This window comes from Phaethon aethereus (genome assembly GCF_964289735.1).
Source record: "Phaethon aethereus genome assembly, chromosome: 5".
Classification (NCBI taxonomy): domain Eukaryota; kingdom Metazoa; phylum Chordata; class Aves; order Phaethontiformes; family Phaethontidae; genus Phaethon; species Phaethon aethereus.
In genome coordinates, this window is record NC_138579.1 from 39055205 (window position 1) to 39070631 (window position 15427).

At 48.5% G+C, this 15427-nt stretch overlaps 1 protein-coding gene across 10 annotated transcripts in view; it reads right to left on the bottom strand.

Annotated features, from left to right (window-relative positions):
• Positions 1–11107, bottom strand: part of ACTN1 (actinin alpha 1) — a gene marked incomplete at its 3' end in the record, with an annotated part of 90933 nt that extends 79826 nt beyond the window's left edge. For all 10 annotated transcript variants that reach the window (XM_082001016.1, XM_082001015.1, XM_082001012.1 and 7 more), the window contains exon 1: positions 10599–11107. In XM_082001016.1, coding sequence (XP_081857142.1) covers positions 10599–10703 — 105 coding nt within the window. In that variant the 5' untranslated portion in view covers positions 10704–11107. The remainder of the gene's footprint in view (positions 1–10598) is intronic.
• Between the last annotated feature and the right edge of the window lie 4320 nt (positions 11108–15427).

Below are 15427 nucleotides of genomic sequence, written 5' to 3' on the forward strand. Positions count from 1 at the left end.
AACACCCACGATATCAGAAGCCAAAGGCACTCACCAGAAAAGACAGCTAGAAATTTTCTTTCACTAGCAATTGTTGCCAGCATTGGAAGGCCCACAGTATCAGGTGTTAATCCCTTAGTCCCTCCAGCTGCTAAAATTCCATGCAAGGAACATGCAGGGAGGCTCCCTGCACACCTGACTCTCACACCTCTCCTTGCTCTTTGGCAACATCTGACTGCACAGCAGTATTCAAGGAAAAGCTGCTGGACCAAGGGATCCCTGCAAAAAGTCCTATCCCAATGCATAGAGGCTGCAACAAGAAGGACTGCCAGCTCCAGAAAATGAAGTTTTGTGTGGCCATGCCTTTTCTGTGGAGGGCAAGAGGTCCCAGATGCACAGCCTCCCCCTTGAAGGGCACTTTCTGCCCTGTAGCACCTTCCACAAAAGAAGAAAGGAATATCCTTTTTTAGAGAAAAAATTCCCAGTGCATTGAAACCATGACGAAGGGAACAATACTCATTCTCAGACGACCACCCTGATGGTACTGCCAACAGTACATCCCGGCACATTGCACAGCTCTGCCTAACCATGGAAAGCTGACCCCCTGCACACCCACCACCCATTTTTCTCTCTCCACTTGCCCTAGGAAAAGCAGGTCTCTACACCCTCGCCAGCCCTCACCCACAACAGCCACCCCCTGGTGGTGACACTCCACCATCATACCCACTTCGCAAGCTCTTCAGTGCCTCCCCTCACTCCCTCCTCAACAGTATTTTGCTCTGCTTTGTCTCCTTGTTCTCCTCTCCCTTCAGAGGTCTTCAGCTGAGGGCTGGCAGAAACTGAGTTTGGTATCGCTGGCTGGAGGGTGAGGATTTCTGGCTGGAGAAAACCAGTGGAGCTGGGCGTCTTGCCCAGAGTGAGTTCACACTTGGCTCACCACAGCTGGAAATAGTCTCATCCCTGGCCAGAGTTCCCCAACGGCCCAACAAAACCCTTGGGAAACGGCAAGTTTCCACGCATTAGCCATTTTGAAACAGACTGGTTCATGTTCATGAATGTACTATCCCCACCCAGCCTTCTCCATACAGCGCAGCTGCCTGCAAGCACCGCTGCCAAAAGATGCTCGATGAGCAAGCACTGATGAAGGGCAAGGTCTCGCTTTGTGTGTGGAGTCAGGCACAGCCAAGACCAGCACCTCCTCTGGAGATGCTCCTTCTCCTGTACAGCAACACCACGAGCAGAGCCAGAGGGAAGGCAGACACTTGAACAAACGTACCCCCACACTCTTCTTCCCACCGCGCCCTTGCATCTGAGCTACTACTCTCCCCTCACTCATCAGCAGGAGATCTCCATATCTCCCAAACCAGACAAGACATGTAGGAAATTCACCTGGAAGCATAAATACACTTAAAAAGCTGGAACTGCTTTTGGCTACAATCAAAGTTCTCCTTAGGAAATTAAGTAGCTTCCGTTGTGATAAACCTTGGCATAGACACGGTCTAAACAGCTTTAAACAAAGTGTCCTTTCTTTGGCATTGTTTAGCAGTTAAGAGATTAACTTGCTTTTTTTTTCACCTGTGGAGCCAAATTTTGAAGTTTTCTTGGGGATAATACATTCAAGTAGCAGAACTAACTCACCATCTACTGAAGGGTAGATTTAAATAAACTGAGGGGGATCACAGGTAAGTACACTGGGTAGCAAGAGAAACTTGGCTTCTATAGAGCCAATGAATCTGGCCAGGAAACAGGGCTCTGGGACACACACATCACTTTCCATGATGAAGAAAAGAGCACTCAGCTGGCTTGCAGAGACCATACATGGCTCTCTCACGCTCCCTCATCTCTCAGAGGTCTTTATGGGCTAGCTCCTGGAACAAAGATGTAACAGCACAATTTCCATTTACAGCAGCGGTGAAGTTTGAGGGCTTAGCATCATATGCTGCAGCAAGGAGTAGCAAGCCTCCTGGCTGCCCGATCCAAAGGCCATGGAAAACAGGAGTCCTTCCTCCACTGCCAACTGGCCATGGTTCAACACCTCTGTAGGATGGGAGAGTTGTCCTCAGCATCGTAAAAGGAAGCATGAGTACTCTGCACAAAGCTTATCTGGCCATGCAGCACTCTGCTCGTGGAAGGAGCAGAGCTACAGGCTGTGCTGCGTGGCACAGAAATACAAGATTTTGCAAGGGTCTCTCTGAAAATGAGGGCCACACATAGAATGCATAAGCAGAGCTCATCTGTGCTACCCTGAAGGGCAGGCCCCACACCACAGTAATGCACAGGTACCGCAAAGTCAAGCGGACTGCCAAAGCAGCAACAAGCTGATACACCAAGTCATCACTGCCTTCCCATTGACCATGTAAACCATCTAAGAGGATGTGGAAAAAGTTGCTGCTTAAGAAGTCTTCGCTGCAGCCTTCCCTTCCTATCAACTACCCACACTGGTGTGTTTCTGTAGGATTGCCCTGGATTGCTGGCATTCAGAGACCTACTTGAAACCACTCCAATCTGAGTGACAGACAGGTGATATGTGGAGACTTACATTGGTGGTGTCCGCTGTAGTGAGTGTTAATAGCCAAGACATGGCCTTTTCACCTGCCAGCACTTCCCATCTTGGCTGTAATACAATGGAAAGGACAGTTTTGCTATCATTTCCCGCACCACAGGGATGAACACATTTCCAGAAGGCTTTCAGTCTACATAGATAGAATGATAAATCAAAGATTCATTTGGATGAGAGATCAAAATCCCCTCTGTTTATTCATGCATATCCCAGCCCTGTCAATGGGAGCTGTTTCAGTGCACTGAGGGTGAAGGTCTCTGCAGAGCCTTGTTCATGTTGTCGTGCTTCAAAGCAGCAACAGATTTGGAGGAAGAAGACAACTGCAGGTAAAAGCCTGAGGTCAGCCAGCTGCAGCACTGGTACAAGGGTTGGTTGGCAAAGGCCTGACCCAACGCTTACTAATAGGATACACCCATTGCCAGCTGAGCAGGAAAGTCAATGACAGGAAACCGACATTGGGGAAAAAACGGTTCTGCTTTACTGCCTAATAGGGAGCCAAAAGGTTAAACTGGCACCAGGCCACACCACAAACATCCTATGACCAAGTTCTCCTCTCATGCAGTGGGGGAATGACAGCAGGGAAGGCAATGGTGGGAGGGGAACAGGAAGCAAGTTTTGGGGTTTTTTTTTCTAATCATATTAATGGTGGTTGTTTTGCTCACTTAAGCATCTTTTGGGTTGGCCCAAGAAGACCCCAGTTCTGTCTCGGGGATCTGGGTGACTCTGTTGAGAACCTGGATGTCAGAGTCATGCACCGGGGTCAAAATAAAGTGGTGGGTGGCTCTGCAGACTTCAATAAAACAGACTTTTCTGGTATGACTAGCACCAGACAGAAGGTCCTGCTGCTAACAAGCCTAACTCATCCCAACGGATCCAATCTCTGCGTAACACGCTTCAGCCCCAAAATCCCAGAGTTAGAGCAAATCTTATGCCTCTACGAAGAAAAGATGACTCTGCCTTTCTTGCTAAGGTCATTATTTTTTCCACCTAGCAGTTGCCCAGCATACTGCACATGTTTTCCTCCCTACACGCACAGTTCACCTATGGTTTTGAGGGGATGAGAGGGTTTTACACTGCTATACAAGATCTGCAGAAGTCATGCTAAGCATGTTCCTTATGGTAACCATCATGTTTCCAATAGTCACACATAGCGAGAAATCAGTTTTATGTTCTTTTACGAAAAAAAGAGTAAACTCTTGTTGCACTCTGTCCCCCATCCTCTTCAAACACCATTGCTTAGACTACACAAAATACCTCTAAAAATCACATCAATACACCCAGCAAGCCCCTGGGGCAGACATAACACATTAAAGCCAGACCGGTCCACTGTATGTGTTGTATTTTAGCAGCTACCCAACATTCCCCCAGATAGTTCTCCAGTCTCTTTTCTACAGTGACTGCTTTCTTCACCTCATCGTCAGAAAGAGCACAGCCATCCTCTGCTAGCATTAAGTGCACCCGTGAGAATAGCCTAAGTGTCAGGCACAACAGTGATAATCCACAGGCAGCTGGAAAACGCTCTCAGTCCTTCCCCAGCACAGCCATGCAAGTTTTCACCATCTCTGTCACTGCTGCTTGTGCCAACCTTAAGAACTCCAGGCCAAAGTCTTAAGTGGATCCCAGTGAGGCAGCAGAGAAAAGTACACAGGCTCACAACCTGGTCAGGGAGGCCAACTGAACCCTGCTCCTCCTCCAGTTAAAAACGTGAGAGACATGTTAGGCTGTAGAACTGCACCTCTCACACAGCACACATGAGAAGAGCAAGGTGCCTACAGCAGGAGCAGCTGGGGAGTGTATTATCACCATTCATGGTGGTCACCTCAGTGCTGGGAAGAGCAGGTACCATTCACTGGGTCTCCACTGCAACACATATGGCTTCTAAAAATGTGATCCCAGTGTTCATGAACACTTTTACTGAACAGGTTTACTGGCCCACATTCTCATAGCTACCATCCAGTTGCCAGACAACACCACCTCATACAAAAGCACCCACATCCTTCTAAAGGGACAAGTTCTCACCAGACAGCCAAGAAAACTGAAGTTTCCAAACAGTTTCTGCTTAAAGATGCGCTACGTGGCACACCAGACACCCCAAGCTATACCACCGAGCACTGCAAGCAGTCAGGGAGGAAAACAATGTTATCCTCTCTAGCCTTGCACTTACGCACAGCATAAACATCATTACCAAATCTCATGCACAAGAATTTAAACTGGTTGCCTGAAGCAGCCAGCAAGAAATTCCCCAGACAGACACACTTTACATCACTGGGCTGGTAGCTGGATGCCTTTGAGGTGTTTCACCCTTCCCTAGGGGATTATGAGAATGAACAGTTCAATCCAGTTTGGTGAGTATTGTGCTCTCATGAGTTGATCCTTGGGATCTGTTACAGAGCCCCCCAAAGAACATGCAGTCTCCTTTTTAATCCATGCCTGCTTTCTCCTTAGTTTCACCCCTTAAATAGGATGCCAGATAGGCAGGTTAAGTCACTGCAAAACGCACATGCCTCATTCATCATGCACCAAGAGGTTACAATGAATAATAAAGTTCTTGTTAAAAAACCCACAAGCACACATCCAGACGAAACCTGATCACAGAAAGTATGAGGCAGCTCCCACACTCAAGGACAAATAACTGATCTACAAAGCCAGATATTTCCAGAGCCCCCTACAGCAACCTTTGAGTTTAATGTTTGAAGAGCAAGTATTTGGCAATAAACTACCTATGTCCAACAACAAAAGCTTGATCTGAAAGATAAGAGATATCTGGTGACCTATATTGCCTGCCTGTTTGACTGTAAAAGAGCAGTTGAGCAAGCAGCCTTACAAATTTCACCATTCTGCTTCTGTATTGATACTGGTCGGTGTAAAATAAGGTACAGAGTACTCTCAGGTGCACCAGGACCACCTTTCCTACAGCACACCCTACAGCTACACTGCAATGACCACGCCAGGACCATCCCTCGCTACGGCTCATCGAGTGCTACGCAGTGTCACTCACAGGATGAACAAAGGGACCCAGTGCTGTACATTCACCAACAATGCACATTTATTTGCTTCACTGCTGAATCTATGAAGGTACAGAAGGAAATTTTAGCAAGCTACAGATTAGGTGTGGCAGCTACCACAACTGTGGCTTTCTGGAAATCTAGAGAGCCTTCCCAAAATAGGCCCTGTCTGGATGAGAGGACACTCAATCCAAGGGAAAAGGAAGCTGTCATTGTGACTTTTACGTTTTATCAGAGCTATTAGCCACCCTCACACCACCTGATGCAAGCGTGCTACCAGCAGGCTCAGAGGTGGGGTGTTTCCATAAGGGACCCGGGCTCCGTTTAATGGGTACCTTCTATCATTAACAACCCACCTCAAACAGAGAGGTGATTAGCACAGCAAAATTCAAATTATAACAAGAGCAGTAAGACCTGTTGGTTGCAGACACAGTAGGGCCACAAGACACACAGCTTTTTAGGTTATGGAATCACACTTGTATTTATGTGTATTTTTACATGCAGTGCATGGCACAGAGTGGTAAGAAGGGTTCCAAGAGACTGACACTTCTAACAGGGAATTTCTGTAAGTTCATGAGTAACTGTACTTAGTAAGTACTTCTTTAGGGCAGAAGAGGTGCTCTCAAACTCTGTGTTATCACTGCTTCAGCAGCACCATAAATCTGAACAGTGCAGTTGTCTCAGCCAGAGATATCATTCACTGCCACATTGCCACAGAAATGCCAACCTGATGAGGCAGAGCAGCACTGGATATAGGCATGGCACATTTATTTAATAGATTTTTTTTTTTTTTTTTTTTTTAAAGAAAAGCATTACTAATCATTCCTTACAGCACTGAAGTTGTATATGGCTGTCTATATGCTGCAAATGAACACTGCCTCCTACTCATTGTCAAGACAGCAGCTGTCAGGTCAGAAAGAAATTCAGCATTTAAAGTTTTCCCCCCAGTTCTACAGTTTGGACAAGTTGCTTCAAGACAGATTTTAAAATAACCGCTGAACGAGGTGCACCTTGAGCAACCAGTTCATGAAATGAGTGGCAAACAGGAGAGCCTGCTGCACGCAAGGTCTAAGGGCTGGCCCCTACCAGCACCCCAAACCAGCACCAGCTTCACCCCAGTGAACTGGGACACTCAGGAGGCAGTGGCAGGAGGCTGTCCTTCTCACTACTACCCTTCACTTCACCAGCAAAGACAAGCCAGGCGTGCTGAGCACCAAGTGGCTCACCCAGTACCTCAAAGACAAATCCAGCTCCTTCACCCAAAGTCCCCAGGTGACTCTGGAAAAGTCTGAATATTGCAGCTGGCCATTTGTCATCAAGAGGGAGAAATGTCCTTGTGGGCACAAGTGACAACCTCTTGGCCAGCAAACACGCACGTACGTACTTTCAACATGGCAAGCTTGTCTACCTTAACAGCTAGGTGAGACCCGTGGTAAAGGCTTTCAGCAAGTTTTGCTTTGTAACACTAGGAAACAGCAGAAGCAATCTTGTTATGCCTTGGCTAGTGCTACTTTGAGGCCTGACTCCAGAAAGGAAAGCATAGAGAAGGGAGAAGAAAGAAAAGGCTATTAGAAGAAACTGCTGAGATGAGTTCAACAGTACAAAGGGGAAAGTATTTTAATCCAGAAGAGAGACGCTGTTCCTGCACAAAAGCTGTGCAGAGGCTCACATCAAGTGAGCAGTAGCTGAATTTGTTCTGCACATTGTATTTTTTGCCGCTTGTTAGTGGCAATGCTGCAACAAGATCTTTAAAACCTCTTAGAGTCTCTTCTGATAGACATGAAAAATAGTCTTCGTGTGGAAAACTGCTTTCCTCCCAGGAACTCTCACTTTATCCCTACACTGTAAAACAGTAACTTCCCAGGAAGGGGCAGGTGGGATGAGGTGAGACCAGCTTCTCTTCTCTGTAACATGTTCAAGAAGCCAAACTTCACCCTCCAAATATGAAATTCACTCTACAGCTCATCTATTTAGCCATCTCAAAGTAGCTCATGAGATCGTGTCTCAAGCACCACCCTGGACAGCGAAGGCTGTTGTATCTGTGTCTCAGCACAGGTAGGAAACCCACAAAATAGCTCCCAAAAACTCAGCAAACTTGTCATCCCTACACCATGCCTATTGAGGCCATTACTAAAAATGAGCAGATCTTCCCACTTCTGATGCCTGCCATGAGCTCTGCTGAGCCCATGCTGCCGGGAGAAGGGGAGCTGGATTCAATTCATCTGTGAGCAACATCTCTAGACTGTTTGCTTCCCAAGTCTCAATTAGTCCCAGCTGCACAAAGCCATGCAGGACAGCACTGTGGCACAGCTATCCCCAGCCTGCAGGGCCTTACGGAACTGGGACATGAGGCGCTGTGTTGGAAACGGCCAGCACGACACAGCCACTTCTCACATAGACATTTGCTGACTGGATTACTGGCTGTGCCACCACTTTAGGCATGTTGTCTCCGCACCCAGAGAGGGCCCGAGCATGAAAGTTTCAAGTCTGCCTCACTGGCCGGCCACAGTGCTATAAATAATAACAACAGTAATTCAGTAATACTTAAATTGGATTTAGTACTGTCTGATTTAGTACTTAAATCAGACAGGTTTCCTCTCAGAAATTGTCTAGCTATTCTTTAGGTGAAGGAAAACCTAAAACATGTGAGTCAACCAGCAAAGACTAAGTGTGAAGAGAGCCTACAGGAATATTTGGGAGGCAAGAATCTCTCCTGTTCATCTCAGTAAGCTATAACTAACATGTACAGTAAATTTAACTTTAATTACTGCAATGATTTAATTTCACAAGTAAGAAGGGGCGACAGTTTTACTACACCATACATCCCAGGCTTATGCTTGGTGGATACTGTTATCTCCCCACCTGTGAAGGAAGCAAGCCCCAAGACCCCAACTGGGCTTTCAGTCACATTCAGACCCGAGGGAGGGGAACACCACTGTTCGCCAATATCTGCAGATTGCTCAGGCTGGGGTCTGGTCATCGATCCCTCTGAGAGGGGATTAGCCTGATGGGCTGCAACTGGGAATAGCCGTCACTCAGAGACCTGATCCTCCTACCTACAGACACCAGAGGGGTGGGTCACAATAAAACTATGAGCTTGCACCCACTGCAGAAAGGAACAGCTTCAGCTGTCCATCAGCAGGAGGAAAAACAATCAAGTGACTCCACCACCAGAGAAGGACACCTAACTATATAGAGCCCTCCCGTTCAACAAGCTAGAGAGTAACACCCAGCACACCAAATTCAACTGGTAGCAGCTGATCATCAAAAGAAATTGGCCTGGATTATTTTGAAGCAGATGTGTTAATTCCTTAAAACTCCCTCTTGGCTTCTCCACTCCTCTGCACAAGTAACCCAAATTAACAGACTAGCTCTCTGTCCCCCTCTTGTGATAGGACCAAGAGGACTTAAAAACTCCTGGAAGAAGGTAATATTAAAAGAGCATGGCCTTTAGGGCACGTACCACATCTTGGGTTTCGGGACTTCTTTTTAAGCCAGAAGTTCAACCCTTGCTTCCGACAACCAAATTAGTGTCCCACTACATATAAAATATTTCCCGTCACGCTGCACCATGAAAGGCAAAAAACCCCACAGCATGACAATCATTTCGCCTCACAGCCTGTGAGCAATACTGCCCATCTCACTCTGGGCCCCACTGACTGTTCCTAGATGTATTACCCGGGTATTGGCATAGGACTGGAGACACATATTGCAGTCAGGCAGATCTTTTGAAAAGGAAGAAACTTCCCTTCTCAAAGGGGTAGAGCCTGGTCTTCCGATAAGCCATCCAGCACTCAAAACCCAGACCAAGATTACATTCCTCTCTTTCTCCTTTGTTGAAATGTAAGCTCACACACCATCAACTCTTTCTGCATTAAATGCCCTTGTTTATGTGCTTTACTTTCATGCTGTCTACTCTCACCACCCAAGTCCCTCCAAGCGAGGAAACCGCTGACAGCAGCTCTGTAGCTATCACCTTCAATTAACTCATCAGACTCCAGGGGAAAGACTTCTCAGTGGCACCATTTCAGACAGCTATGAAGAGGAGAACCTGAAAACCCTTCGCCTGCAAGCAGAGGAGAAAGAAAGAAGAGGGGCTAAAGAGGAAGAAGAGTCTTCTCACTAGTGTGCCTTCCCTCCCGCTTGCTCCCAGCTCCTTACAGGAAGCCCCGCACGTCTGGCTACATTATATATATATTAATATATCATCTGTGCATAAACAAGCAATAACCTCCCCTCTAGCAGGGAAGGTTTGGGGATTCTCCTGCCTGCTCGCAGCTCGGGCAGGGCAAGGCACGATCTGACACGCAATCTCAGAGCAAACAAGCGACCGGCTGGAAAGGGTGGCAGGAGCCTGCTGCACCCTGAGGTGCCCCTGCCATGTTAGCATGAGTATTGTTCCAAATTCTGCTTTATTGCTGCCTGGTGAAGTGACTAAAACGGAAATGTTTCAGGATTAGGATTCCAGAGTGATCTAATACAGGATGCTTTTGGTTTAAGGGCGGGGGGGGGGGGGAATAAGTAAAGAACGGCGAGGCTGGATCGCCTCCTGAACTCCCCTCCCCACCGCCACCCTTTCGGTTGAAAAAAAAAAGGGCTGAATGTTACCATTTTTGGACATGAGCTCCGCACAAGCCCTGCCCTAAACCACACCATTCAAACAAGAAGCCAGTTACCGTCCCGCCGACGGGCCGACGGGGCCGGGGCCCAGGCAGCAGGGCGGCCGGCGGGGGCTGCGGGGGGAGGGGGCCGGCCGCCACCCCCTGGGGTTCCCACTCCGCCCGGACGCACCTGCGGGCCGGGCCCGCCGTCGTGGGCCGGGTGCCGGTGAGAGGGCGGATATCTGTTGCTGGCGGGGTGGACGACCCGCCGCGGCACCTCCATCCCCGCCCCGCCATCACCTGCCCGCTCCACCCGCCCCCGCCGGCTCGCCGCGCCACGCCGCGACAGACCCCAGCCAGGAGCGCACCGGCCCCGCTGCGGCCGCTGCGGGCGGCGGGGCCGGGTCCCGGCGGCACCGCGGCGTGTGTGTGAGGGGAGCGGGGTGCGCCCACCTTCCTCTGCTGCTTCTCCCAGGCCGGGTCGAGGAGCAAGTCCCGGTCCCAGTCCTCCTCCGGCTGCATGTAGTCGTTGGTTTGCTGCGGGTCGTAGTGATCCATAGCTGCTGCGGCGGCGGCCCGTCCCCGTCCTGTCCGTGCCGGTGGGTTGCCCGCTATGCCCGCTGCGCCCGGCCCCGCGGCCGCTCAGCCCGAGCAGGCGGCGGCGGCGCCCGCTCCCACCTCTCCGCCTCGGCCGCGCGCTGCGCGGCGGGGGCGGGACGCACCGCCCCGCCCGCGGCCTGCCCACGCGCCTCTAATTGGCCGGGACCCAACGACCGAGCCAGCATTTCCCAGCGAGAGCGCCTCGCTCATTGCTCAGCTCGCACGTCCGTCACGGCACCCACCCGCCGCGATAGGTGGACTGGCGGCCGATTCGCCCCTCCCGCAGCACCTCCCAACACCTTCCCCGCGGCGGCGGCGGCGGTAGAGGGCGGGCGCGCCGGGGCCGCAGCGTGGCAGGCAGTGCCGTGGTCGCTCGGTGCTGCCTGCGGGGCATTTTTCTCTCAACAGCTCCGCGGCAGTACCGGCAGCGGGCCTCTCACAGATCCGCTCTCGCGGGCGGGACGGCTGAGCGGTGCGGGAGGTGGCTGAGCAGCGAGGGTGAGGGCAGCGTTTTGTCACTGGGAGGATGTTTTCTGGTCACACGGCTGGTGGCCTGTGATCCCGACCCTGACGTGAGGGTGCTCTGTCACAGCTCTGCAGTCCTGCCGCCACCCCACTCGAGATGCAGCTTCTTCGTGGGGTCATGCAGGTGTGCCAGCACCTAGGATGCCAAAAAATAACTGTTTTCTCTTGCTCCTGACTGGTAACTGCTAGTCAAGGTAAGGATTGCCAGCACTGGTGGCCGAGGCTTCACACCTGGAGTCAGCAGCTGCAGTCGTGCGGTGCCACAGCCGCTGCGCATGACCCGCCTGGCGCCATGCTGCGCTAGGCCTCCCAGACACATCTGCCGCTTTCTGCCCACAAACACCCTGTTTAACAAGAAAATGCCAAACTAAAGTACAGTCAGCTCATCTAGCAGCTTCCGAGGAGAGAAACGCAAACCCTTAAGGGAGTGTACTGATACACAAATGCTCAACATGGGTTTCTGTCAGTTAAGCAAGTAGAGGGGGGAAAAAATGTCAAAAGCATTATTAGTTTCCCCTGATAGTCTCACTGAGAAGCAGGATGGTGTCTCTCACAAAAGTGAGAGGAAGCCCAAAGAAAGACTGCTCCATAATGCCATCCAGGGCAGAACAAGCCCGTGCCCCAATTCATCCAGATTCGGAAGAAACAGAGAGTTTGTGACCCATGAATGTGGGAGAGGGATGTGGGGAATGGACTGGAAGGATGCTGCAAAGCATTAGGATGACTTGAGCAGAAATGCTCAACATCAGGCAGGATTTAGCCCTGAATTACACTAGTGAGTTCCAAAAGAGAGGAGTCTGTTTTCTGCATCTTACAAACATTGGAGGTGAAATTGGGTATCTTCTTTCACTTCTTGGTGTAAATAGCTGCGTAGAATATAATGGACAGATGTTCTGTATGGTCCTCTGTCTTCACGTGTCATATGATGCTCCTTGTGTACACTTTAAGAATTCATAAACACAAAAATAATGTTCAAAGCCTTTCTGCACTGTTCAGAGACTGCTGTATTTACCCTTCCATGAGTTACTCAGGGTAGAAAGATTATTTAAATATATAGGAACAGTAATATCCATGATTTTCAAAAGCAATGCAAGAGGTTTCCATTTTGAGACCATTTGGGAAACCAGGCCACTCAGAGCATCCCAGCTCAAGGGAGCCAGACCTGGGGAATCCAGGTCTACCAGGCACTTCGGAAATCCTGGATGCACTTCATGATGAAAAATGATGGGGAATGCAAAATAGTCCTATCACTGGAGAGATGGTAATGGACTTGAAGGAAAGTTCACTGTTTAGCACTACAGAGAGGTGCCAATGATGATGGCTAATTTTTTGACAGAGTGGAGGAATTTACATTAAGGAAATATGTAAATCATCAGGGTTTGAAGAGAAAAAGCCAATCTTTATTTCTTATAGCAATTTGATGAACACCCAGCAACAGAAGTGATGAACGAACAGCCTCATCACATGATAGTTTAGAGACAAACATGTCCGAAAATTTTCCTACCTTCTAGTTTTTCTTATTTATTAGGACACTTCCAACCTGAGGAATCTGGAAGAATACATGAATTGTCAAGATCTGTGGAAAGAAAGGGAGGAGGGAAGCAAACGCATTCCTTGAAAAAGGTCTTGAGCTTTGTGTTTTAAGGCAGGGAGTCCTATTATATTACTTCCCCAGCCTTGTAGTTTAAGAGCCCATTATTGAAAGCCACTTTTCACACCTTCCCAAATGTGGTGAGAGCTCTCAGCTGCTATTCAGTGAGTGAGGATTTTCAGCATTTCCCAGGAGATGCTCAGCACCATGGAGATCCAAGCCCTAAGACATGCGATGGGTTTCTGTGAGGCTGTGTCTTCTGGATGCTGTCTCTTTGGTTCCTTGGAGTTGAGTTACAAAGCAACTATCCACATAATCATAAGCTGTTTTTCTTCTTACCAGTATAAAGTACACCTAGTGATCCCTCTTACAGGCGTTGGTGGTACTATAAATAATGTTATTAACTACCAATATCAGCAATCCCATTCATCTACCTACCTCTTCTAGCACAGGGCAGAGGATAGATTAGATGATTTAACGTAGAACATCAATGCAGTAAAACGTAACGAAATCAACAACTGCGAGGTTTCTAGTGTATTAGAGCCACTCTACTAATTGTCCCTCCCATTTGGATTTTTAACTTCATGATCCTCACTTCTCAAAATTCTTCCTTGGTTTTCTGGGAAATACCGTCATTTTTCACTCCTAACCCCACACCAATTCTTAGCTTTAGGACTCAACAAAAGCAGAAGAATGTTCTTGGCCAGAGTTTCATGAACTTACAGGCAATAGCGAGGGGGAAAAAAAAGATTGTTTCTAAATTTGGGATAGTTCCCGGATCCACTTGACCCTAGGCCTTGTGAGGAATTGTACCAGCACCACAAAAAGGAAGAGACAAGCTCGCAATGGGAGAGGGAGGCACTGCAGCAACAGGAGCTGCAGAAGACAGTGCTGCTGATGAAAGAGATGCCCGTAACCACAGCAGTACTCTGGTTTTCCTTATTTAGTCTCCTAGAGTTCTCTTCTCCTCCGTACAAGATTGCTGCTGATTTCCTTGGGCATTATTCAAACCTTGCTGGACTGACTGGGTTTCCAACAAGGTCCTTCTGATCCAATGAAGGGAGAGTGGGTTTTTTTCTGGGGCAGTGGGCAGAGCCACCGTGGGAATGGTTGGACATACCTCCTACTTCTTCCTCCTGCAGCAGATGAAAAGAGGAAGGAGCCCAAGGGCATTGGGGTATTTCTGGTTACTGTTTGCTGCTCTTTCTTTTTATGCTTAGCATATTAGCTACAGGTCACGAGCTTCCCTGGGGAGATATCTGTTTTCTTGCCAAGAACATCCATAAGCTTCTGTAATGAGGCCCAGCAGGTGAGCTCGGTCACTGTACAACAATGAACAAGGCTGTGTTGAAGTGGCCCTTGACTTTTGTTTGGGGAAGTCACACAGCCAAGTCTCAGCGCTTATGTTCTGCAGATACACAAAAAACTTTGTAGCTCTGGGATTTAGCGCTTAAATTTGAACTGCATGTTGGGATCTTATAGTAAATGATTCAGCAAGTTACCTTCTTTTTCCTCATTTCCACTTCCCCAGTCCGGGACGCATTACCAGTAAAAACTCAGCACCTCTGAAATGCAGGCATTAATTTGGTGGAGTTCAGCAGGGTATACTATGCTTCATGGGAAACTATGCAGGGGGATTGGGTAAAACTTGTGCCATCGAATAAGTGCCATGGTCATCCCAGGATGGAAGCAAGACAGGAAAAGGAACAACCAGGGCAGGGATGCTGTGTTTGGAGGAGAGGAAAAAGGGCCCAGAATAAAGCTCCCAAGTACAAAACATCTTCTCTCTCCCTCAGGGCCTCTTCACCTGAGTTGTATTCCTCTTCTACCCTGCCTTCACCATCCTAAGTCCTCTTTCCCTTTACTTGCCTTCCCATTCACCTAAATTTCTAAAATTGTCTCTCCAACCCTGCACCGTGGAACTACTGTGTCTTTTGGGACTGCATAAGTACCTGAAGAAGGTGTTATCTCCTCCTACTGCTGACTGAGGGTCAGCTGTGCTTGTTCATAGCATGACCTTTTAAGGCCAAAATGACTTACAGAGCTGTCTTCACACAGTAAGCATTTGCTAATATTGTTTGTGTCATTTTGTGAAAATGGTATTTTTTTTCCTCCTGTAAAAACATTGATTATATATCAATGTTTGATATTGATTATATATATTCTGCTTTTCTAGCAGAATATACCCTAGATTTCTCCCTTTGCTTTCACAGTGTCACTTGAACAACAATAGGATCAAAAATTACACATCCAGTCCTGTATCCCTGTTACCACATACCCACTGTATCTACTTTCATCCTGCAAGGCAAACTGAGTACTTGACCAACATTGCCCACATACTTCCCTTTGCTTCCTCCCTTCACCCCTGAAGAGGAAGGAGTTTGCTGCTCAGAAGTGCACAGCAGCATTATGCGCAAGTGAAGCGGTCTCAACTCGGGCAGCTGCTGAGCTGGTTCTGCAGAGGAACGTAGAGGGTAAATTCATGCAATGGTACCAGACCTACAGAGTCACGTTAGATGTCCGTGAAACACGCTGTACAGTGAAATGACCACCTCCACGCGGTTAG